Source organism: Schistocerca cancellata, chromosome 4 (genome assembly GCF_023864275.1).
Source record: "Schistocerca cancellata isolate TAMUIC-IGC-003103 chromosome 4, iqSchCanc2.1, whole genome shotgun sequence".
NCBI classification, from domain to species: Eukaryota; Metazoa; Arthropoda; class Insecta; order Orthoptera; family Acrididae; genus Schistocerca; species Schistocerca cancellata.
The window spans coordinates 612,773,144-612,800,725 of record NC_064629.1 but is presented as its reverse complement, the minus strand read 5'-3'; the positions used below and the strand labels follow the sequence as shown (position 1 = coordinate 612,800,725).

At 41.0% G+C, this 27,582-nt stretch overlaps 1 protein-coding gene across 1 annotated transcript; it reads right to left on the bottom strand.

Moving 5' to 3' along the window:
- Positions 1-319: 319 nt before the first annotated feature.
- LOC126185224 (uncharacterized) lies at positions 320-24,550 on the bottom strand. Its single transcript, XM_049928104.1, has 2 exons — positions 24,449-24,550; positions 320-1,172 (listed from the first exon to the last, which is right to left on the bottom strand). The coding sequence occupies exons 1-2, from the start codon at positions 24,449-24,451 to the stop codon at positions 852-854; spliced, it is 324 nt and encodes a 107-aa protein (XP_049784061.1). The 5' UTR covers positions 24,452-24,550; the 3' UTR covers positions 320-851.
- Between the last annotated feature and the right edge of the window lie 3,032 nt (positions 24,551-27,582).

The following is a 27,582-nucleotide window of genomic DNA, read 5'->3' as shown; positions in this document are numbered from 1 at the left end:
GTTTTCTGTAAATGTTCCGGAACCGAGGTGATGCTAAACTTTTATGTTGATTTCTTCCGTTTTTACATATGCTGTGTCATATGCACGCTGGTAAAAAATGAAAGTAATACATTAAATATAAAGGCAAAGATTGTGAACACAGAAGCAAATACAGTATACACCGTTACATTCTGTTGGTGAATTAGACTGAATTTTTTCAGCCCCCTTGCTCTCAATTTATATAGTATTTGCTTTCCAGGCAGATGAAAGAAGACGGAAAGGAAAGTAATTTTAATTAGGGAGCGGTTAATCAGAAAGAAACGAATAAAATATGCTTCAATGGTTTATTTCGACTTTTTACATTTATGCTCTTAATGATAGCAGAAAAAATCTTGAGAAAGAAACGAGAAGTTATACAAAGCAAGCATCTGAAGGAATTGGATAGACACTAAGTCCACCTAAAACATAATTTTATCTTTACGAACCCCAACTCCTCAACATAACTACTAAATCGCACCACTGGACCGTTAAGGAGACGCGAATTGAAAGATTTTGATGCGATAAGGTCTAAGGAACCAGTGCATAGTTGTAGGCACGAAAAGGTTGCTCAACTGACGAACACAGCTCGAGTACAATGGTGTTAATAATCACTGTATAAAGATTTAAATCTCGTTTCTTCAGACAGTAAGATATATTAATGAGCTTGTCACCTAGCAAGGAAATGTGCGTCGAGAAATCTGATCAATAAAATGACTAATTGGAAACTACGTTGAGGATAAAAACACAGTAGCCACTTAGTGTACCGACAGAGAGTGGCTAGGAAGAAGTCGAGGGGAGATCCGCGTTGCGACGGTTCCGCGGGAAGCTGCCCCTTAGGCAATGGGCAGAGGCCGCAGGACTGCGCGGCGAAATCGGGCGGCGGGCGTGGTGGCGGGCACGGGCACCTGCTGGTGCTTGATGGCCTCCAGCACCTCCTTGTTGACGTACCAGAAGGGCTGGCGGTCCGGAGGCAGCTGCGACACGCGCGTCTCCAGGTCGTACTGCGACACCACCTCGCCCTGGCGGTTGTCGAGGCTGCTGCCGGACAGGTACTGCGGAAGCACGCCAGGGAAGCGGTGCCAGCCCGCCGCGTACGGCGACACGTACTGCGCCGTCGCGGCAGCCGCCACAGCCAGCACCAGAACCGCGCGCAGCTGTACAATGCCGAAACCAAATTCATAATGTGCGCACACGCATCCAAATCTAGCAGTATGGACGAAGGTCGCTTAGAAAAATATGCATTTGTTTAAATGCTTTACTAGCACATATGTAATAGCTGTATCTTCAAGAGTTATACTAGAAAAGACGAAGCTTCAACACTTTTTTCATATTTAGTTCTTTGTTGGATTACGCATTTTAAAATAATGAGAAATAATTGTTATGGTCTTCAGTCCTGAGACTGGTTTGATGCAGCTCTCCATGCTACTCTATCCTGTGCAAGCTTCTTCATCTCCCAGTACTTAATGCAACCTACATCCTTCTGAATCTGCTTAGTGTATTCATCTCTTGGTCTCCATCTACGATTTTTACCCTCCACATTGCCCTCCAATACTACATTGGTGATCCCCTGATGCCTCAAAACATGTCCTACCAACCGATCCCTTCTTCTAGTCAAGTTGTCACACAAACTCCTCTTCTCCCCAATCCTATTCAATACGTCCTCATTAGATACATGATCTACCTATCTAATCTTCAGCATTCTTCTGTAGCACCACATTTCAAAAGCTTCTACTCTCTTCTCGTCCAAACTAGTTATCGTCCATGTTTCACTTCCATACATGGCTACGCTCCAAAAACTTTCAGAAACGACTTCCTGACACTTAAATCTATACTCGATGTTAACAAATTTCTCTTCAGAAATGTTTTCCTTGCCATTGCCAGTCAACATGTTATATCCTCTCTACTTCGACCATCATCAGTTATTTTGCTCCCCAAATAGCAAAACTCCTTTACTACTTTAAGTGTCATTTCCTAATCTAATTCCCTCGGCATCACTCAACTTAATTCGACTACATTCCATTATCATCATTTTCCATTTGTTGATGTTCATCTTATATCCTCCTTTCAAGACACTGTCCATTCCGTTCAACTGCTCTTCCAAGTCCTTTGCTGTCTCTGACAGAATTACAATGTCATCGGCGAACCTCAAAGTTTTTATTTCTTCTCCATGGATTTTAATTCCTATTCCAAATTTTTCTTTTGTTTCCTTTATTGCTTGCTCAATATACAGATTGAATAACATCGGGGATAGGCTACAACCCTGTCTCACTCCCTTCCCAACCACTGCTTCCCTTTCATACCCCTTGACTCTTCTAACTGCCATCTGGTTTCTGTACAAATTGTAAATAGCCTTTCGCTCTCTGTATTTTACCCCTGCAACCTTCAGAATTTGAAAGAGTATTCCAGTTAACATTGTCAAAGCTTTCTCTAAGTCTACAAATACTAGAAATGTAGGTTTGCCTTTCCGTGATCTAGCTTCTAAGATAAGTCGTAGGGTCAGTATTGCCTCACGTGTTCCAATATTTCTACGGAATCCAAACTGATCATCCCCGAGGTCGGCTTCTACCAGTTTTTCCATTCGTCTGTAAAGAATTCGCGTTAGCATTTTGCAGCTGTGACTTGTTAAACTCATAGTTCGGTAATTTTCACATCTGTCAACACCTGCTTTCTTTGGGATTGGAATTATTATATTCTCCTTGAATATCCTTCCAAAAAAGGATGAGATGAGTTATTGAGCAATTTCTTCCTCTCGAGCTTCCAAAATTTTTGCTCATCCAGACAGACATTTAGTATTTGTAGCTTAATTACAGAAAATGGCTAAACTCAACATTTGTGACAGCGACTGTTACGTTCGCTAACGTTTCTTTCGAATTAATTCTAGAAATTAACAGAAGGAACACCAGTCGATGGATAGGTACTGAGACATCCGTATATACGCCATTAGTCTAGTTTGAGAGATCGCAGGCGCGTCTAGAAAATTGCTGCCCGACCGTACTTGGGCGCGGTCTTTATAACACAAAGTTGAGGGCCGAGCCACGCTCGGGCTTTATCTACAAACCACGGGATTAAATTCTAAATGGTCCTCAATGCGTTTATGCAATTTATAGTTCTGAAGTATTTTAGTTCTTTTAGGTGCTAGATCAGTGTAACCGGCTACCTTTTTTCAACGCGGATTACTGTGGTTTCTTAATATCCAAATTCAGCGATTGTTGTAACCAGAGAGTATCTTAAAACTTCCTGTAAGATTCAAAGAGTGTGCCGTATTTTGACGAGAACCCAGAACTTTGCCTTAAGAGGGCAATGCTCTGACAACTGAGCTCCCCACGTGCGATTCAGAGGGGAGGTGCTGACAGAAGTGATGCTGCCAGTAGTCGGTAAGCTGTTTTTGTTCGGGTTAACAGTGATCAGGGGTTTGCTATTTCTGTTATACAGGGTAGTCAGAAAAAAAATGAAATGATGAAAGACAAATCCCAGACCCCGCCGGGAATCGAACCCGGGACCCCGTGCGCGGGAAGCGAGAACGCTACCGCAAGACCACGAGCTGCGGACAAGGTGGTCAGAAAGAGGTATGTGTGCAGAACGAAGCAACGAATGAAGATTTTTTTTTTAGCGAGGCCGGTATTCGACTCCATGTCTCCTGGTCACTAGGCATATGCGCTAACCACTACGCAACCCTGGCACAGTGGCTTTGCACAACTGTATGGACTACACTGTCACGCCTCCGCCCTCAATCCATATTCCCATTCACGCCTCAGATCTTTGTATTTCCAATAAAGTAACAGAATTGCAGAGGCTCTCCAACTGTGTTGGGATAGCACCTCAGCATCGAACGAAATTGCGGATCCTGCCCGTAACCCAGGCATAGGTGCTTTACTCAAATTCAGCTATATGAAACGAAGTGACAGACGTGAATGGGAATTTGGATGGAGGGAGGACTGAGGGCAATCTATGCAGTTCTACAAAGTCACTGTACCAGGGTTGCGTAGAGGTTACCGCATCTGCCTGGTGAGCAAGAGACCCAGGTTTGAATACTGATCTTAGTACAAATTTTCATTCGTCGCTTCAATCTGCATATACGTATCATAGACGTTTGAGATTTTATAAGGTTTCTGAAACAATATAGTTTCAGTTCATGGTCAAGGTCTGTACAGGTTGTAAGGATGTCGGTGGTTAGGTAGAACAGACATAATTGTTAAGAGAAAAATGTTAGATACGTTGTACCGTTTCATAGTCAATTAGCATTGAAGTCAGCCAATCAGACTGTTGCGCGTGCAAAGTCAAGCGGTCTGCCAGAAATGTTAGTGTCAGTTCTCATAGCGTAGATGATAGTGCACGAGGCTGAAGAGACTTAGGTTCTGGTTCCATCCTTACTACCGTACCATATACAACTTTATCTCTCTTGTTCGGTTGAAGGAAAACAAACTAAGAACACGTTTGGCGACACCGTCTCTGGCGGGCCACTTGCATTTGCGCACCCAACGGTCCAAATGGCGAACTTCAGTCCTAATTCGGATACGGCGCAACGTATTTAATTTTGTTTAACAATTATTTCTCAGCACGAACTACCCTGCAACACACAAGCTTTTCAGATTATTTTCAGGATCCCGTATTCTATTACTAGCTAAGTTTTGGTTAGGACATGTCTCAAAATTCTTGACGCACAATGCATTTCCTTTTCAAAACGGCAACGATGAAGTCTCAGATATAGTGCAAGGAACAGGACTAACTTTGTTACCCTTTGTGCTACTTTAGTTTTTCTTATTGCGTTCCTTGTAAGTTTAATATGCTTGAGTGTTGACAGTATTGTTCAATACATTTTCTTATTATTAGTTATGTTACTATCTATATCTGTAATCTCATTCTACATATATGAACTTAATTCTCTAAAGTCCGTTGGAGTAATTTTTTGAAACATTTGCTTCTGGCCTCCTTTTCAAATTTCTTTCTTGATCTGTATTATATGAAAGCTTCACGAGCTTCGCTGTTTGTATTCTTACAGATTCGCCGAGCGGTTAAAGGCGCTACAGTCTGGAACCGCACGACCGCTACGGTCGCAGGTTCGAATCCTGCCTCGGGCATGGATGTGTGCGATGTCCTTAGGTTAGTTAGGTTTAAGTGATTCCAAGTTCTAGGGGACTTATGACCACAGCAGTTGACTCCCATAGTGCTCAGAGCCATTTGAACCATCTTACAGATTCGTATGTAGCTTACCTTGTTCGCTTGCTTTCCCTGGAGGCACGACTACTTAAAATCATTTCACGGGCTTTACTAGCTGCATTTTCTTCCAGTGCTACCTTGGGTTTTCCTGTTCATCCGAAACATTACAGCTGCAAGTTTCAGTATTGGAAGAATAGAATATTGTACACTCACTGGTGTTCTCCATATATAAAACACGTCCCGTGTTACAAAACTAGAACCCTTCTGTCACATGTTTCCATGAAGTACTCCCTGTTGGGTGTGACGAGTATCGCTCAGGAGTTTGCTACTCCTCACAGCGTTGTTTTGCGTGCATGGGAAGTATACCGAAACACAGGTGCTGTTGCCTGACAGAGGTAGTCGACCACATTCAACTACAGCAGCAGATGAGCAACAGGCAAGGACGACCCACGCCAAGCAGCAGGTGCAACTGGAACCACATTTAACAGGACTGCAAGGCACGCAATCTTACGCGCCACTGACACCCACACACATGCGGCACCGTTTGCCGTGGCGTCAAGAGCATGGGAACTGGACCAACGAGGAGATTCAGTCAGCAGTTCTCGGGTAAGAACAGATTCAGTTTGAGTAGTAAATCTGGACGCACCCTTCATGGGGAGAGATCTGAACACGTAGTGCACCCAGGAACAGTAGTGAGTGATCGATTTGGTGGTCCATGAGTTACGGTGCGGTGAAGTATAATGTTGCGTGGGGGTTTTGACATCCAGATCTCTAAAAATCGTACACTCGCCGATCAATGTTACTGTAATAACTTCCACTGCTGCCTCTTTTCAGGTATGGATTCGGTTCGGACTTCGTTTTATGGACGACAATGCGCGACCGCATTGAAAAGCCCAGGTGAAAGAGCTCTTGGAACGAGAGGATTTCTACGAATGGACAAGTTTACCCGCTCCCCGACTGAACCCCATCGAGTGCGTGTTGATTTGGAAGACTGCAGTCCGTCTATATGGACCGACTGTTTAGCAGATGTCAACCACGATGGCGGAGGAATCAGACACCCTACTCAACACCTCTTCACCAGTCTCGTGGCCAACATAGGAGCACATTGCAGAGCATGAATTGCCGTCCGTTGTGATCGCGCGCCCCCCCCCCCCCCCCCCTTATTAAGAGCCGTGTCCCGCCTTTTGTGATGATCAGGGGACCATCACAAATCGCGTTGACTTCAGTGTAATTTGTCTTACTCAACGTGTCATGTCTGTCTCATTGCGTATTTCTTTGAGTTACCTTCTGTAGTATATTGTAGCAATTCTTTCTTTATATGGTCCAAGTTTCATCGAGCTACGTTACTTGGCAGTGACACACCATGCGTAAGTTACTTTGGTCCTTAAGTCTTTCACACCAGTGTAGTATCGACACCACGAATATTTTGTAGATGTAGTTTCCAGCTTAATTGTCCCTTTTGTGGCCACGGTCATGTGATTACAAGCGATGTTGCTTTTACTGCTGCATTTAGCAGGCCAAGTTGCCTACTGAACTCAATGCTATTAGCTCTATATATTATTTCCGATGTCACCGATAGCCTTTCTGAAAGGGCGCCACCTGTTTGCCTTTGACAGTGAGATCGGTGTGGTGATAGAATAACGTAATACTATGAAGATCAATAATGTACTCCCGCCTCAGAAAAAATTGAGATCTGTAGTTTATACGAAAAATAACATGTCGCTGCATTACAGCTCTTCTGAGTCTATAGTGAGGGCAGCTTTTCCTTTGCTCAACACCGGGTTGCCTTGTCGCACTGAGGTAGGGAAGATTTTTAAACGTGGCTCTGACTGCAAGTTTCAACTACCAGCAGTTTGTCCTAAATGAATGGAGTGCTTCGTCACCTTTCATTGGTTATGGTATTGACAATGTTCACTGAACGGTAAATTTTGAATAGGAGCGATCGATATACTTATGACCTAACATCGTTGCACCTGATGATGTGACTTTAGGTCACGAAACCTGTTGTGTTTAAACAAATAATTTTACCAGTTGTTAGCCGAATTCTTCCGAACATGCCTTTCCACAGCTGCGGATACACAGAATATGAAATAGGTTGTGATTACAGTATCGATCTTGGCCAGAAAGTTAAGTAATAGCTAGGAAATCTGAGCGGGTGCATTATCGTGGTGCAAAATGAATAAACTGTTTCGCCTCTAATCAAATATCTCTCTTTTTCGGATTGTGCACGCAAATGGCGTTTAAATTTTAAGTAGTACTACTTATTTGTCGCTCGACCTTGTTGCAGTAACTCCTGGCGCACTAAGGCGTTCCATTAGAAGAACACAGTTAACGTAACCATATTTGAGCGCACTTTGAGATTTTTCGGTTTTCGTGATCCAGAATGCTTCCATTCTGATCTTAACACTACGTTGTGTGCCACCATAGCACACAGTATGTCAGACATCCATAAAATAATTTTCTTAGCGTGCCATGACATGTGCCCGTTAGTAATAAAATTGGAGTTTTATAACCTAATGATAGTTCAAAAATGGTTCAAATGGCTCTGAGAGCTATGGGACTAAACATCTGAGGTCTTCAGTCCCCTAGAACTTAGGTTAGTTAGGTTTAAGTAGTTCTAAGAACATCACACACATCCATGCCCGAGGCAGAATTCGAACCTGCGGTCATAGCAGTCGCGCGGTTCCGGACTGAAGCGCCTAGAACCGCTTGGCCACCACTAATGACAGTTACGACATCATGGTCCATCACCTGTTATGACAGGTTTAAGTAGTTCTGCGGCGTCGTCAACTTCATCTAGACTCTTGGGCAACTTGCATTCGCCTCTGGTTTAGTTCTATATTAATTTTCAACAAATTATAATGTGAATTCCATACCCGAAAACAAAAAATTGTTGCGTTAGCCAGCATTATCAGTGACTTCTCCCATTATGGTTCGGTGATCATCTATAATACTTTCATTTTTTCCGCCATCTCGTTCGTCAATGAATGCTGAGGCGTTCAGAACTCTTCATATTCAACGTCTTCACAGCCTTTTTCGTGACGTTTAATACCATTCGTATGCTTTACTCGTAGCAAACTTATCTAAGCAATATTCAACACTATATTAAATTTTCTCTCTTAACCGAATAAGATGCAGAAGAGTTTTAAAAATGTCAAACACTATCCCATTTTATACGAAATATATAATCGCAGATACTACCAAAACATGTAGCTTCAGACAACTGACAACGGAAGGGATATACGATACGGCTAACACTGTGCAGATACTTTCAGACATGATTATGAACACCTAAAGTTACGCGCTTCCTAACTAGTACAACACGCGAAATTACAAAATTCCTGTTACTTTCTGAACACACATTGAGTTCTCCCACATGATAGGAAATTCGTTGCAAACTTCAACTAAAGAGAATATGAGTAGTTGTTCAAGACACGATCAATGGCAATTAGAGAAAAATACGTATCTGTTTTGCGAGCAGACTCGGGGCGAATTAACACTACAGGTTGAACGCTTTTTGTATTAACTAAAAATATTCAGCTTTAGGACCTGTTACATGAACAGGTATTACGTATTTATCTTACATGAAGCATCAACATCTCTTGATGCAAGTACTATCCACACGTAATGGTGCAACAGATTGATATGCAGCGATAATCTTAATTTGGTCCTTTCTTCACAGTTCAGATGACGCAGTTCTGTAATGCTCGAATGCCGATATTATGCTGTTGACAGTTTGTCGATATTTTCTTGTGTATAGCGGGTACTTTGGAATATACATTAACAGGGTTTGTTAAATGTTCATATACTGAGAAGAATACATTCGAAATGAATATGCCCACTGTCATATCTGAATGATTAGGATTCAAGTTTTATTTTTTTTCAAGCTGCATATTCTGAGATCTTAGGTAAACAATAATAGCTACAATAACCATCAATAGACGGGCGGTATCATTTGGGGAAATATTCCAAGAGTGCTGGATCAGAGTGTGGCGTTTCTTCCAACTGAATATTATGATCCTGTTTATGTAAACGGAAATTTACATGGTCTGGCCAAGGTGAGGCTTCGCAGCATATCCCTGAACGACCGCTGTTGACGAATGTGGCCGATTTTATTTATCATGTTAACGCCAACGAGAATTTCGCCTCACGAATAGTGCGTTCAGTTTCTGAAGATAGAATATTTCAGATCCTTACACCAGCAAATTCTATGCCTATCAGTTGGAAGGCTGAAAGAGTACAACGAACTGGTGACAATTAACAATGTGACATTCTTCATCTGTTGACATGCAGCCTCTTTCATAAACTTTGAATCTTCATTTGCAGGAAGATGTCGAGGGACAGTAGGGCGAAACGCGAAGACTGACGCTATGATCTCTTCTTTGTTATCTGGTATTTCTTTTACTCTTCACGGATGCTGAAATTACTCTTACAGGTAACTAGTGGGCGCGTATCTTTTATGAGCTGTAGTATTTATGTGAAACCCAGTTCCCAGCGACCGAGCAATCTGCCCAATTCCTGTCATACTGTTATACATATTTACGACCTTTTATGCCTACGAGTCATAATGCCATTTCCTCTTAAGTTTACACCTCTACTCTATGCTGTGTGAATTAGGCTTAACAATGACCTTTCTGGTCACATAGCGCACTGCTGAGTTTGCGAATGCAAGTTTTCTCTAATCCTAGTTGCTTATTACCAGTATTGTTATCAGTAAAGTGAGCGAAGAGCATGAGCATGCATAATTTGAGGCCTGGACTTCAGACACCAATATAGAGGATAAATCGAACGACCGTTATCCAGAAAAGTAAGACCCTCATACGTCCTATCCTCGCCTATGCAAATGTAGCCTGGATCTCTGCCCTCACAAAGTTTTATCACTTTCTTCAAATCCTTGAGCTCGCATATTATACTAGTAATGAAGATACCACATTGCAGACCCGAACCTGCAAAAACTTAGCCCACTGGCGTACGTGTACCGCAAATCCCATGTCCACATCTAGACACTCCACATATTTCCCAGGGCAGTTTTAATCGCTTTTCCCTCCCAGACTATGAATAATCACGTACCTGGGAAGTAAAGGCTCAGACAGGTTACGGTTGATAGGATGAGCAGAGGACGGTTCAGGAGGAGATTAGTGTTTAACGTCCCGTCGACAACGAGGTCATTAGAGACGGAGCGCAAGCTCGGGTGAGGGAAGGATGGGGAAGGAAATCGGCCGTGCCCTTTCAAAGGAACCATCCCGGCATTTGCCTGAAGCGATTTAGGGAAATCGCGGAAAACCTAAATCAGGATGGCCGGAGACGGGATTGAACCGTCGTCCCCCCCGAGTGAGAGTCCAGTGTGCTAACCACTGTGCCACCTCGCTCGGTAGGACGGTTCAAAATCACTTCTTAGTGAGAAGCGTAGCATCGTTATTGTATAATTTAAGTACGTTCGTGTGGATGTAAACTGCTTTTTACCATGGCTGAAGATCGACAGCTAGGTACCTACTAGACCATCACAACATGGCGACTGTAAATAGCTGATAAAAAAACTGTGCTGCCAATTATCTTACTGCTTACGATAATTGTTGATGCCTATGAGATCTTCCCTGGAATATTGCTAACAAGAGTATCGTACGGGTCTAAGCATGTAAGCATGCATGGCGATAGCTGTAGATTGCCACAAGCGTACAAAATTTGACATACATATTCCATTCCTACAATGAGCGTAATGTACATCGCACACTACGAAATTTGGGGACTCCAGTTCTGGTATTCATTATAAAACATTTTGCTAACTTTTTCGTCTCCATTCTTACCTACGTTTACATAGAAACTTCAGGTAAGCACAAAACAAGCATCTCTGGTAGGTTTCAGAAATGCCAAGGGCTACCAATCCTGAAGTTTACTGTGCGAACCAGTTAGATACAGTAAACTATGGCGAGTGATACCGTTGCGTATAACGCATGTTGTTCTAAAGGAAACATGTGAAACTGAGGCAGGGACATTCATTGACAGTTCTGTTGCCTGTACTGTTCTATTTTCGCGATAGCGCTGCGACTTATAAATCACTGCTCATAAGAATGTTTACGCGACTAAGTGGCGTTACATTTTAAATGTCGTCAATTGTGTGGAGCACCGGAAGAATGTTGACTAGTGATTAATAATCAGTAAATTGTGTAGCTTCAAATGTGCCTGGCGGATGCCCAACGAACAACCTGTTCTGACGACGGTAGAATCAGTAACTTACAAAAAAACAGTTGTGGTCCAATAATAAAGTTTGAATAGCAAGTAGAGACACAATGGGGTTATTAAAAGACACGTGAAACAAATATTAAACGTCAATAACAAGGCACTACACGATGTGCAAAATTGATTTCCGTGGATTTAGAGATCTGTCTCCAACACTAAATCAAAAGAAATTCAAAGGCCCAATTTCTGAACCATTTCAGATGCGAGCAAGAGTTGGACAAGGACTTTCCCTGCACTCTAATTGCGCTTTGGGAAGAATCGTTAGAAAATGGTGAACTGTATGACAAAAAGCTGGAATAATTCAAAATCAACTGCCTGGCCTTTGAGTATATCCTTGCAATCTTTGTCAAAGATTGAGAATTAGCTATCACCTAAATAAACCTTATCCGAAGAATATTAAAGAAAGCACGGCTATAAATCTCGACATCCAAAACATCCTCTAACAGTTGACAACAAATTTTAGAAAAATTAACAGTTCAAAAATTTAAGTATGTCTTAGAAATCACTCAAACCACTGAAATGAGCAAAGAAGCTAACAATGCTACATCCCAGAAGATGGAGATGATGTACGGTATCAACTCAATGACGCTACATAAAAACCTATAGCCATTAGCGCGAAAATCAGACGCTACGAAACAGTTGTAAAACCACAAGTGCTCTATGCAGCAGATTGCATTGCCATACTTAAAGTGGGATAAATAGAAAAAGTGGAGAAAAAACGAGTCTTTCGAAAATGTCAGAGAACCACCATAGAAGAAAACGGCAGTTAAAAATTATGAAGCAACAAAGGAGTATGAAAAAATTCTGGAACTCTTAATCCGGCGAAGGCGGATAAATTTCTTTGGAAGTGTAAAAAGAATGAAGAAAAATAGATGGACTAAAAGAATTATACAATATTTCAATAACGAACTAAACTCCAAGGATCAAATATCATGAGAAAGACTTAGAGGAGATTAAAATAACGTAAAATATTCGAAAAAATTCAGAACCAAAAGTGAAAAACAAGGTGGTTTCAAGAAAAAAAGTGGAAAAATGTTTACTCAGGAACAAAACCAACGAGAAATTAAAAACGCTAAGAACGTAAGAAGAACCTCATTGGAAATAACATCTCCCCTCATTAACTGTTTTACGTGGTTTACAACTGGCCTTATTCCATGTTAGAAGGAAACAAATTCCGCCTCATTTCATCATAACATGCTGGTAAGCATATCCATAAGGTTTAACTCTAATAGTAAAAATTTTCGCTTGTCTTTAGCCGGTTGGCATCTTTGAAAGGAACAAATTGGTTGCCTGAGAATTTTTGTGCGTTTTACTATCCACTAAAGCAGAACGCGCGGTCTTTACGTATTATATAGTCTCCAGTACATTTTAAGTGGTGCATATCTATTTTGCTTTATTTTTTGTAACCTAGGTTGGTGTAAATATCATTCAATGTGTAAATTTTAAGTAGAACACAATTTCACACAACGTTATCTCTTACTAAGTATTTCAGGTTTTCAAAGGAACTAAAATTTTCTCAGGAGTACTTATTTTTAAGCGTATTCCTAACATAAGAATTCACAATCTTGGGAACTTGCGTTTACGTGTAAATAGAAGTGAAAGGGAAGCAGTTGCGTATATATTTACAGAGTTTGTGTCACTAAGCCTGTTTCCAAGTGTGCCTTTTTTTCATATTACACCAGGTGCTACTTCATGAGAAGGGAACTAAACTGCATGGCCAGGCCTGTGTATCCCAACATAGAAATTTACACACAGGAAGTCCTGTGCTATGCTTTATATAATGTACTTTTAACAAAGGGATTCCAATATTATTTCCATTTAAGATAAGTGGAGATGATAATTTGACAATGATTTTCCTCATACGTCTACATCTACGTGATTACTCTGCCATTCACAATAAAGTGCCTGGCAGAGGGTTCAATGAACCACCTTCAAGCTGTCTCTACCATTTCACACTAACGACGCACAGGAAAGACGAGCACTTCAGTTTTTCTGTGCGAGCCCTGATTTATTTTATCGTGATGATCAATTCTCCCTATGTAGGTGTGTACCAACAGAACGTTTGGAAAACACCTTTGTTTTAATGATTGCCACTCCAATTCACGTATCATGTCTGTGGCAAGTAAATGAGCTGCCTTTCTTTGAACTTTTTCCGATGTTATCCGTCAGTCCCATCTGATGCGGATCCCACACCGCCCAGCAGTGCTCCAGAATAGGGTAGTTAAGCGTGGTGTTAAGTCTCTTTAGTAGACTTGTTGCGCCTTTTAAGTGTTCTGCCAATGTATCGCAGTCTTTGATTTGCTCTACCTACAACACTACGTGATAGTTAAGGATTAAAATTACAAATAACCTAAATTTTAAGTATTTAGTTGAATTTACAGCCTTCAGATTTGTGACTTGTCGCCTAATCGAAATTTAGCGGATTTCTTTTAGTACTCATGTGAATAACTTCACACTTTTCTTTATTCAGGGTCAATTGCCACTTTTCGAACCACACCGATATCTCATCTAAATCATTTTGCAATTCGTTTTGGCCATCTGATAACTTCACAAGACTGTAAATGACAGCATCATCTGCAAACAATCTAAGAGGGCTACTCAGATTGTTTCCTACGTCGTTAATATAGGTCAGGAACAACAGAGGGTCTATAACACTTCCTTGGGGAACGCCGGATATTACTCCTGTTTTAATCGATGACTTTCCGTCTATTACTACGAACTGTGACCTTTCTGACAGGGAATCACGAATCCAGTAGCACAACGGAGGCGGTGTTCCATAGGCGAGCAGTTTGGTTAGAAGACGCTTGTCAGGAACGGTGTCTAAAGCCTTTTGAAAATCTGAAAATATGGAATCAATTTTACATACCCTGTCGATAGCACTCATTACTTCATGAGCATAAAGAGCTAGTTGTGTTTCATAAGAACGATGTTTCCTGAATCCGTGCTGCCTGTGTCAATAAATGTTTTTCTTCGAGGTAATTCATAATGTTCGAACATAGCCGGCACCACAGCTATTTTAATGCTTATAGCATATTTTTATGTCGCAGAAAATCACTTCAAAACAGCCTAAAGGAAGAAATTACTCTTCTAACAGTAAAATACAACAAAAGCGGAAAAATGCCATCTTAATAGTTTTACAGTCGTTTAAGGCCACGGGCACACACCATGTAGTTTCTTTGTAGCCGTTAGTAGGAACTGAAGTACTCAACGAGAAAGATATTGCTCAATGTTATAATGGTGGACAGATTTCAACTGTAGACTTCTGATAAATTTTCAGTTTACCTACCAAAATCGTGCTGTGATTTGACACTTGGATCGTGCTTTAGGTTTTAACGCGAGCGTTAACTGATTGCTTTTAGTATTGTATTCAATGACCTCTATGAGCCAGATAGTAAATTCAGAACCACTACGCGGTATTAAATTTACAAGTGAATTTAAAGTTTTCACAAACTCTTCGTTGAGCATTGCACGATAGAAGTCTAGACGATATATGGCGCTCAGAACACTGACATCGCCGGTGTGGACAGCAATTTTTCCTCCCAATGTGTACCGTAATTTTCGTTTTAATCCCACTCGCGAATGTTCTGTCATTTCGAAGCATTAAACGAAAGAGCGGCTACCACCATCTGCGTTGTATTGTTTTTATCGTCAACTGACACTTTCTTGCTTAACTGACTGCTGCGTGATGTTCAAGGCATAATGCACAAATGATGTTTTGCGTCTAATGGTCTTCACTACGTCTCTGTGCTGCACCGTCAGGTCCATTACTTAAGGTTATAGAAGTCCAATTTTATTACTAACAAGCACATGCCATGTGATGCTAAGAAAATTTTATGGAATTTCAGACGTGCTGTGTGATATGGTAGCATAATACACTTTAGTGCTAGTCTTACCGACGCAAAAAGTCTCCGGTTTCTTTATATCGCTGGTTGCATAAGAACCAATTTTGCAAATAATACCGTTCAAGCTGTGCAAAGTAAGGTATCTAAATGTATAGTTCGTCAAGTGGCAATATTTTGTATGTGTTTGAGGAGACTGGATGTGAGTGTCGTTACATGCCCCGTCATGGGTCTCTCTATGTACAATGTGTGAGCCTTAAAGCAGGCCTATAAATCCATCTTCAACAATGCAGCCTTTGTCTAATCGTTTTGACGCCGACAAAAAAAAAATTTTTTCAAATATCTCTGAGCACTATAGGACTTAACATCTGAGGTAATCAGTCCCCTAGAACTTAGAACTACTTAAACCTAGCTAACCTAAGGACATCACACACAACCATGCCCGAGGCAGGATTCGAACCTGCCACCGTAGCGGTCGCGCGGTTCTAGACTGAAGCGCCTAGAACCGCTCGGCCACACTGGCCGGCTTCACGCCGGCATATTACAATATAAACACTAGTACAATGCAACTGATCTCTTTTTAGTTTTGGAAATTTTCTGTAGATATTGCACGTTTCTGGTGGACCAGCAAAAGCGATTAGATGCCAGTTCCTGCATTTCTGGGCACGAAAGGTAGTACTAGTTAAGAAGGTATGACATTACTTCACGGAGAGCGAACAGTTTCTATATACTGAAGTTATTTTTTGATTTCAGTTAGTCACTGACTGGTAATCAGTCTGTGTCTCACTTAACTGTCTCAAAGGGATGATGTGCGAAAGCTTACGCCAAAATGAGGCCCCTCCAGTTATTTTGGCCGCGAGGCTAGGTGTGTTCATCCAGCACTACGGAACTCCTGAGATATTAAGTTGGCTATTCAGTCGCCACCAAAGAGACTGATCTTACTCCCTATCCGTCCTTGCCGTGAAACTGTGCAAGTGAGAAATTAATCACACCATTAAAAAGGAACCTCAACATGATTCCGAAGCGGCTACAAACACTACTGCGAAAATATGAAGTCTTTCAAAAATTTTAACCATGGGTATTTTATCTTTTAAGTCATATGACCAGTTATTAATTGTGAAAAAATCTTTTTTTCTTTTAGTTTCAACCTTAAGGAATAACTTTAAATTCAAACCAACGAGTATTTGACGAATGCTGTAACTGACTTCGTACAGTCTGACATAGTACGGCCTACTCAGATGCTTAATTTTCTTCATAAATTACTCTATCATGGAATAATGGTTCAAAACATATACATGATGACCACGATGAAAGATACTCCAGACTGAGCGCTCATGCGACATCATTGCTCTATAAATCAATAATGAAACATATGCTATGCTATACCGAAGCTGTAAGACAACGCCAGATTTTGAAGTGGGCTTTTGCGACCAGTTGCTTTAAGATCATTTTCTTGAGATGCCCTAACACGTAACTAGTTGAGCCGGAAATGTTTTGCTTCTGTCAGTCAAGTGATAGTGCTAATGATGTTTACGTACCTTGCCAGAGCAGCAGAAGCTATCTACATAATCACAGGAAAGTTTTCGAGCTATCGTGAACGAGGCACAGGAGAGACATTTAACTGAATGTTCACATAGATAACTAAAGTTCTTGAGAAGGTCAAGTCGAAAAATCTGCGTAGCTCCTTTTAAGTAAAAGGAACGAGATTACAAAGCGAAAGGTTACTTTGAACACATACTAACTTAATCGTCTTCCAACCTGATTACCAGCTCACTGAGCTATTACGGATGGAATGCAGATTTTGATGTGGAATGTGAACCATCGTCGACGTACAATTTGCCACATACTACGTATAGTCGGGGAAGGAAGATTAAGCAGTTAACCTTACATTTCATTCGTAATTGGAGCGGAATGAGTTTTTAATATCTAGGTCAGTTTAATCATTGTCTCACACAGTTTTCCAAGTCATGCATGTAACATCCAATGTTTTTACAGTAGTTTCATGGAACAAATATAGAGTCAAAGAGTTGTATTCAGTTCATAAGAAAGAAGTAGTAGAAACGAATGGAAGAAAATTAGAGAAACGATGTGAATTTGATACTAAGATTCATGTTAAGCTAAAACAAGGAAAGGTTATTCGAATGAATTTAAAGCATCGTACAGTGAAAATATCAGAGCCACAGAAAGAACACTGTGTGGCTGAAGCGGTGTACAGTTGTTACACGATAGGGGAAAAAAAGGATTCTCCAGGACAGCCGGAGAACCGCAGGCTTAAACTAATCTTGAAGGAAACCGATACTTAAGGAGGATACTAGAGGGCAATCAGAAGTATTAGCACCAGAAGTATAGGTAAATAGCTCAAGTCAATTGACCCTTCTTGGAACAGAGTAAAGTTGTTGGACAGTTATGCAATCGAAAAATTAAGCTTTTAAGCAGCCTTAGTACCTGCTAACATCAGTTCGGATGTTGCACCCAAAGCGAATGGGAAGCATGTACGTGTTATATAGTGACAATACCTATTAGGGGCTGGAAACTAAAGACTCCGCCGGGTAGCGAAAAACAAAAAAAATCTTACTGGTTCAGCCGAAAGCGACACACTCTTAATGCAGCTAACATTAACTTTTGTAAGATTCTGTCTGTAATTTTTAGACGAACTTGGACGTAGTAAATTATTAATGTTCACATAATTGTTTCAACACACTATTGTTTTCAGGTAAGATTAATTTGCTAACAAGTTCGTCAAGATATATAATTGCAGTTAAGCCTTCCGAACACCATGAAGTCTTGTAAAAGATGTATTCATTGACATCATATAGTCACATATTAAGAAAGGTCAGAATGCCTAACTGGAATTGTTTGTCTAAGCTTTTAGCGAATTAATCCGTCGATGGCAATCTAGTGCCGAGAACGGTAAATTATCTACAAACATTTAAAAGGCTGCGTACTTCCGTTTGGCAACACGTCTATTTTTAAGTAAGATTTTGTCATCTAAGGATTTCTCATTAGAACATTAAAACGAGATGCTAACATGGGAAGCTCACTTCGTGTACAATGGAGTGTGAAATCTTTCAGACGAAGTTGAGATTTTTCTGGTTCAAACACTTTTGTAGTCATTTAAAGAATCACTTATCAGAAGGGTTATACTGTACTTGGTATCCAAAAACTGTAGCGTCAAAATATTACGGACTGTGAAAGACCCCTTACTGAATTTCGAGATAGTAAATTGTCAGAAATGGATGTTTCAGGCGGTACGAGATCTTTAATAAGAAGGATGAAAGACGTTTCTGAACTGTGTGCGCTACCTTAAAAAACCACAGAAGCTTAGCTCGGTTACAAGGTTTACTGTTCGCGACTGATTAAGATTAACCATCACTGGTAAAGGAACTTTTAGACATGCTTTTTATGTATGACAGCAGGAGTAAGCGCCAGGAGAACCAAACGTTTATGCAGAAAATTTTGCAACAGGTGTCACCCTAATCGGATGAAATTTACCAGCAGGGATAGAAAGATTGCGAGAACTAGCTTAGGCCCTCGACAAAAACTGTTAGTACATTAGAATTTGAGGAGATATTTGCGTATCGTGTCACAGAGCAACTGCCAGTAAGCAACTGCCAGTAAGCAACTGCCAGTAAGCAACTGCCAGTAAGCAACTGCCAGTAAGCAACTGCCAGTAAGCAACTGCCAGTAAGCAACTGCCAGTAAGCAACTGCCAGTAAGCAACTGCCAGTAAGCAACTGCCAGTAAGCAACTGCCAGTAAGCAACTGCCAGTAAGCAACTGCCAGTAAGCAACTGCCAGTAAGCAACTGCCAGTAAGCAACTGCCAGTAAGCAACTGCCAGTAAGCAACTGCCAGTAAGCAACTGCCAGTAAGCAACTGCCAGTAAGCAACTGCCAGTAAGCAACTGCCAGTAAGCAACTGCCAGTAAGCAACTGCCAGTAAGCAACTGCCAGTAAGCAACTGCCAGTAAGCAACTGCCAGTAAGCAACTGCCAGTAAGCAACTGCCAGTAAGCAACTGCCAGTAAGCAACTGCCAGTAAGCAACTGCCAGTAAGCAACTGCCAGTAAGCAACTGCCAGTAAGCAACTGCCAGTAAGCAACTGCCAGTAAGCAACTGCCAGTAAGCAACTGCCAGTAAGCAACTGCCAGTAAGCAACTGCCAGTAAGCAACTGCCAGTAAGCAACTGCCAGTAAGCAACTGCCAGTAAGCAACTGCCAGTAAGCAACTGCCAGTAAGCAACTGCCAATCTGCCCGTGAAAAATACACTTCTAGGATCCAGCATTGAGAGTTCTGGTGAAGCGGCAATTAGTCCTGTTACAGACAATGTGTCCATCAATGGGGACCAGTAATTGTTAATGAAGAGTTCAGTTCTGTCACTTGTTTATGCACTGAGACTGGTTAAAGTCACTCAACAGTTTCTATCAAGTTGTTTCTGTATGGTTTACGTTATTTTGTCAATAACTTTATATTCATTTCAGATCATTAGCTCATTTGAAAATATTCACATGATCCTCATTTATATAATTTAGAACCTACTGGTTTCGGGCACCTTTTAGAGGATTTAGCTTACTGAAGACAGACTGCATCGTAGCGAAACCTCTGACCAGATTTCTCCCAGTTACGTATACGTAATACCACAGGGGAAAAAGAGAACTGAGGAACAGGATTACAGCAAGTGTTGCACGAACTTCTTAAATTACTGCATCTAAATACTCGGGGCTCATTTTTCATAAGCTCAGCAGCTATCGTTATAACGAGCCATTGGGCCCTAATCCAAAACTGATGGCTTAAGTATCCTCAGGATAACAGGCTCGCGCATTTGCGCTTTACAGATGTGGAATCTGTAATTCAAGCACGATTGGTTTCAAACTATCCCCTCCCCCTTTAACAGCTAGCATTTGGATACACTGGACGACGAGAAATTGTGCTATTAATTTGGAATGTTACAATCTAAGGCTCTGCCACGAACGACACTGGATACTATCACTGAGAAGAATCACAGCTTACGTGGCCATAAGGATGAAAGACAGATTAATCTGTTTTTACACGACGATTCAGATTGAACATATCTGAACGTATTTCAGGTATTTCTCATTGCATTTCTTGGTTCAGCAGGCTGCGATGACACTCTTAGGGAGACGAACAGTATAATGCTAGAGCTTTAATTCGAGAGCAAGACTATTTAATATCTGATAGTGTCAGTGTGAAAATAAACGGTTCTTACGTATCTGGTCAAAGTCCCGATGCAGGTGAATACATCAGTTTCTGCCTTCGGTTATGGGACACTCCGGTCTTCCTTTAACAGTTTCGACACTTTCACTTTCTCCCTCCCGTGTTCGATGAAGGTCGACCTGAGTGACTTACATCAGGCTAGAAATCACACATCTAACATAGTAAACCACATTCTTGCGATGCATACTCATGTAGACCGTCTTCAAACATTGCCTGTCAGACATCTGAAAACTAACGAGCAGCTGCTCGCCACTCCTGTTACTGTACCATAGATCTGAACGACTTTTTATCGGAACGACATGGAATGAGTGAGTTTCCAGGATAAAATTATAATTTTTCAGTTATACCCGTGCAACTAAAAAACTAATTTTTTTCAGGCTAACTGTTATAAAATAAATTTAATCTGTGGAATACAAGGAATTGTTCGAGAGGTATTATTTTAAGTCTGATTTAGAACTTGACTGCTACCTGTCTGGCATTTTATCTTACTGGGCAAACGATTAAAATTTTGTTGATGCGAAGGTGCAGTTGCAATACAACTCCTTGAAGAGGTACCTACAAGATGATTACGAATTAATGCCAAATATCCCAACTGCTTTTTTTGCGATCAGCACTTGCTAAGTGAGGAATTAAATAATTATTCAGTAAGAATTATTGAATGAAAATACGCAAAAATATGTCGTCCACTGCAACGTCTTTGTTAAGGGAATAACTAACAACTACAGATGAACTGATAACTGATATTTGTAGTTCGAACCCTTGGTAACATATATATATATATATATATATATATATATCTCATCTTTCGTCAGAACACCTGGCAAAGTAGCCTTACTACCTCGACGAAACTGTTGATAAGTACGTGCACCGGAACAATTCACAGCTTTCATTGTGGTTGGTTGCCACAACAACTAGACTGTATCATTATGCTTGTATGATTACCCTGAATGAGATCCTCTACAACGGTTAGTATTAGAAGAGTAAATACGAGTCATGATACCTCCAGGATTAAATTAGTGTAGAGTTTGAGATGCCAAATAGTATGAGTATTTGTTAACGCACCGTTGTTTTAAGCAAAAAGGTAGTTGTGCTCATATTTCTGTAGCAGACTGCTAGCAGAAATTTGTTTCTGAATTTTTACAGTTGCCTTCGGCGTAGGAACTTAGCACTCCGCGATTAACAGAAATGAAACTGGCTTCTTCCAGACTAGGTACCTTGAGCGTGAAGCCTGCCATATCATTCGGTCAGCGGGAGCGTACAAATAAGAGGAAAAAATGTGGTCGGAGGGATGGCGTGTATGTGTCACTTGTTTGCTCTGGACACGATAGCAGCGCGTTCCGGGTCCACACGTAGAACTCTGCGCCCTTACAGCAAACTCGGCTAATCTTTTACTCTCAACGCAGTACTATTCACCGCCGATCTGCGGCCGGTCCTAGTATTCTTCTGTCACCTCTCACACCTTTGGGAATGTTTGGAATGCGAAAAAAGTGGAGTCCACGTTAACCTATAGGTTTCCTTGTAACTGGCTGAGTATGACACTTTGAAGGTCGGAGGAAGGCAAAGCGTAATACCTCTAGTAGAACCCAGTCTAGTAAAGCACTGTGTTCAATCTTCAGGTTGATGACTGTTTTACCTCAACATCAGTATTTAAAAAAGATGGCAAACACCTATGTTTCGTTGGCTTTTGATCTTTTAGGTTTGCCTGTAATGAAATGTTACCATAGCTAGATAGGGATTTGATTACTATTTTAGAAATAAATGTGTATTGTTTATCAATTCTCGTACCGAAGGTGATCTTTCTGTATCGTGAACATTAAGTTTAGTTCAAATATGTCGTTTCCTGAAACTGAGTTTCAGTATTTTCTTCAAAGTACTCAGAGACACATAGTTGCAGGCTACGGTTTTTGTTGTAACTGGGAAAACTGACCTCTTTATTAAATTACAGCAGGAGCTGAGTTTACTTACTTAACAGTGAAAACACTAATATTTCGCAAAAGATAAAGTACATGAAGTAAAGCAGTCTAACTCTAAGGTTGGTTTAAACAACATTCCTTTGCCAGGCATTAATTCTCTTGCCCTAGACAGCACTGCCTGTGAGTCAATTACAGTTTAGCCGAGTTCGAACCGCAGCAGAAAAAAAGTAGTTTTGCATTGTGCATTTTTTAGTGATATGGATTATAAGCGAACCAACTTTATTTCAGTTTGCAAGTTAAAAAACGGGCACTGCGTATTAGAGACTAAGGTGGGCACATGCCCGCATTTAAATACTCTCAGTAATCGAGACTTCACAGAATTACACATGTCCTTCCATTTACTTATTTGTCACTACGTTTACACTGGGCTCCCAAAACTGGATTTCGCTAATCTATTTCCCAACACTTCTTCCGCTTGTCCGTGTAAACATTCCAATACTGGTTATGGAAATGTGGTTCTAGCTGCCGGATTTCCTCTTCCACACTTCATTTTTCGTTCTCATGAAATGCACAAACTTATCTGAAACGTGCTTGGATGTAATGTTACGTCTTGTTTTTAAAACTTTTCGGCTAACCGGCATAGAGTGACTTTTCCTGCAGAGAAGTAGTATGAGACTGGCTATTTCTCTTAAATATAGAGGTAGACACCTTCGTATGCATTCTGCTGACTAAATTAGAAACTGGAACAGCTGATTTATAAGGACGGTTTGTGTAAAATAAAGATCATGAAATTGTGTTTGACCTGTCTAGCAAAACCGCTCTAAGTCTTAAAACAAATACGGGAGTGAAAATTGTTTCCTAAAGTCTGTTTTCGTCTTTCTGAAGTTGTCTCGTCTCAACATAACATGTGGGGTTAGCTGCCACTTTTAATATTTTTTTTTGGTATTCAAAAAATTTGAAAACCTCTCACACCGGCCTGATTTAGCTTCACTGATCAGGATAGTAAAAACATTCGTATGTTAAGGGAATTTTCATTCACAAAGCAGGATTATCACATTCACACAGTTCAATACTGTTCTATCCTGATTAAATTGAGCTTAACTTAAATTCCATAAGGCAGTGAAACAATTTCGAAGTCTCGGTGCGTCGAAAATTGTCAGTCGATCTCCTGAAAACATTTGTAATAATTATTAACTTTCGGTGATCACACGGGGAAGACCGGAGATCTGCTGGTAAGACCGTGTTAGCCTATTTATTTGAAGTAACTGGATATCTTGAGCATACAAAACGGCAGGTTCGTCCAGTGTAAATCAGACGTTCCCCACTGATACTGTGCAACACAGCGTAGTAAGCAGACACTGTCAATAATAATCAGTTAAATAATACGCGAACACACTTTAGTTTAGTTCATGTATTAAATTCCTTCTCATAAAGAATCTCATCAAGATGGCGACTAGCTCAACAATACATACATATACATCCTCCTCCTTTCACGGCTAATCGGCAAGCATTGCCTCATTCTTTTCATAAGAGGAAACAGATAGCAGAGAAGCTATTCCATGGAGTAAATGGACGCTCCAAGGAATAATAGGGCTTGAAACTACTTTGAATTGATAATCATCGTATATTAAAGTTTAGGAATCGGTAAGATAAGAAGAGATATTTCGAGATATGTACTGAGTTATATAATTTATAAAATTTCTGGAAATATCGCGGAGAGACCGCTGCAAGAGACATTACACACTGATCTGCTTATATGACTTTCTGCACTTTATGTTCGCAGCGCCAGAGGAGGCGATGTGCCAAGTCAGAAACAAGGCACGGAATTCATTCATAATAAAGTAATGTTACACGCATTGTATGCTAGATAATGACACCCTGCGGATGATCGCCTATTTAGAAACGGTTGTTAAAAGCAAAGCAATACATAGTGCATACTAGTTTACGAGAGCGTGGCTATTCTCAAAAACAGTATAATGTGCGAGCAAAGACGTCGAAATGAGTGATCGGCAAGTTGTTTGTGACGCTGCTAAGGCAGAGAAGACTTACTCACCATGACTGATGGTCAGGACGGCAACTGTGCGCAGAGGCAGTGCTCCACCGCTTATATTCTGCTCCCGCCTTCGCCTGACGCACGCACTAACGCACGCATTCCGTAGCTCAGAGATGCACACACATGACGTGGCACTGGACGCACGAGAGCCTTCCGGCAGCTGACCTATATTCTTGTTACTTCCACTGTGTGTATGCAACGATATCTGTCATTCCAACATAACAGCGTACGATTAGACAAGAAGAGTTCGGAGGAAGAGCTAGATGGAACAGAGCCTCAAACAAAGATTGCTACAATTTCAGGATTTAGATCACAAGGGGCAGTGCGAACTACCTACCCCTTACCTTTTTGAGTCATTGACTGTGTAGGACACGACTAGGACTTCAACATTTGTAAACAGGAAGACAACTCTCAGCTATTTTCGAGAAAATAGAGTTTGAATATCTGACGCCTACTTATGCAGACTACTTTGTATGGTCGCTAGAATATAAGGAGTTTGCAGCCGAGAGAGTAAGCGCCGAATTTCATAATGGCGAGGTCTCCTTAGAGGCTCGTTGGCAGTTTATTTTTATCGTTTGCCCTACTCATGAATCGTTGAGCAGAAGAATTTTTATTCTCACGTATGGCTTCGAGAATATGGTTAGATTATTCTCGTGTACTGCTGTTGTGAGTTTGACAGACTCTGAAGATGTTACCGTAATGTTTTTGTATTCCCGTGCAGACAACTGATTTCTTCACCTTGGTCCAAATGAGCCAGTGGTGGGTGGCTTGGAAGCAGACTAAGACCGTTGCTAGTAATTTTTCTGATAATATGACAGCATACTGTGCAGTGTCACCTTGTGGATATCCATTCGCTGCACAAGAACCACCTTTGTTCCTCGTTCGGTGCGTGTTCGGTAGTTGACATATTGGCACCCTGCAACAAATGTAGCTCACATATTAGTATCTTGTGGTCTAAAAATTTTATTTCAATTGATATGAAAGAATGGGTTCTTAATAATACCTGTTTGATCAGTGTTAAGAACAAAATCCTTTTCACATTTTGGATAGAGGGCTCTAGTCTGGACTCTGAATTTTTAGGTTGCTCCAAGGTTCTTCTGCAGTGAAGCGCGTTCACACGCTGATACAAGTCTTGATTCTTCTCTGACGAATCCGATGTTTTCGCTAGTAGAGCACGACAAGAGTTAGGAGCTTGAAATATCAAATCGGGAACTGACTAACAGTAAGAGTACACTGCTTCAAGTTTGTCGCCTGCTGATTACACTCTCTCGTTTCCATAAAACAATCGTAGGTTCACTGACCAATTTTTTTAAAGTTGCTTGATCTTCGTTCACCTTGTTTTGTGTGTTCTTCCCATCTTTTCAAATCTTTCACGATTCCGAGGCGTGCCTATCCCTTCTATGAAGAGCGGTCAGACTATCCTGGATACTCTGTCGCGAGATCGACAGTCCTAATCTCACAATCAGGCGGAACACAATAGCTGTCCATTTTCGCCTGCTTCACTTTGGGTTCGTAATAGTTTGTTGAAAAAAAAAAAAAAAAAAAACTTCAGCAAGATACCATCCATAGGCCTCGCACCTAAGAAACTGCAGCGATTCGCTCTGCTGCGAATTACTTTTATTCTAGCGACCATACAAAGTAGGCTACATGAGCAGGCCTAAAGTTTTCAATCTATGTTATCTCGAAAATGGTTAAGAGTTGCGTCGCGAGTTGTCTCTTATTATTTAGATGTCTTTAAGTCTTAGGCTTGCCCTACACACACAGTCAATATGAATCAAATCTCTGAGGGGTACTTCGTACAGTCCCCTTATCAGTTGTTTGACTTACGTTCAGAAGAAAATTCGTAAGCTTCATTATGTGACTATCTTACAATATGTGTCTTCATGTAAAGACAATTATAAGAGGTCAACACGTGGGTAACTACTCCTTTTAAATAACCTTTATGCTAAACGTGCCAGCACTTTTGTGTAATCAGTGGCTAATGTTCAGATCTTGTTTTTTAGTACTGAAAGAGCATATTTACATCATTTTACAGCTTGCCATATAATGAAAATACCGTTTTACAGTAACTAACATTCTGAAGAGTAAGCTCCACTGAGGATGGCTCATAAGGAGCAGAAATAAGTTTGGGTATTAAATACTAAATTTAAAATTGCATTCATGTGTAAATATTACTGTACTTTTATTTGACCCCCCCCCCCCCCCCCCACACACACACACACACACACACACATTGCAGGAAAACGAAGACTATGCAAAGTTAACAAGACACAAAGATAGAATGCGAAACGCTGCGGAGCTGTGCAACCATTCCTATGCCAAATTTAATGAGAATATTTCGCAAGGCGGATGGTCCCATGTGAACTAGGAAGTGCACGAGTCAGTCCTAATTATGAGAAGAGTACGTACGTAGTCTGCTCAAAACTTTCCGAAACTTTGTCCACAACATTTTTGTACGCTTACCTTTTACTTATTGTGCATGGTCTCCTTAGAAATACTCTCCTCCACAATTTATACACCGGCCCCAACGCCGTTTCCACTTCCGGAAGCAGTCTTGGTACGCTTGTTTCTGGATCGCGCGAAGCACCATCTGCGAATTTTCTCCTATCTCGTCTATCGTTGCAGATCTTCGTACTTCCAGCTGGGTTTTCAACTTTTGAAATGAAAGTTCGCAGGGGGCAAATCTGGAGAGTACGGAGGATGAGACAGCACAGTGATTTCGTTTTTGTGCAAGTCACGCACCGCCAGGGATGAATGTGCAGGTGCGTTATCGTGATGCAAGAACCATTAATTGTCTCGTCACGTTGCAGGCCTTTTCCTTCTCACATTTTCTCACAGGCGTCCCAAAACGTTCCGATAATACCAGTGATTAACAGTTTGTCGCTGTGGCACGAATTAATGGTTCAGTAATCCTTCGAAGTCAAAACAATCAGCATGGCTTTGACATCTGACCTGACGAGCTATTTTGGTTTCTGAGAACCTTTCCCAGCCCATTGTGAAGATTGAACCTTTGTCTCAACATCATAACCTTAGACCCACGTCTCATCACCAGTTACGACTCTCTTAAGGAACATTTCGTTCTCATTTGCACCATCCAAAAGCTCTTCACAGACTGCAATCTGAAAGTCTTTCTG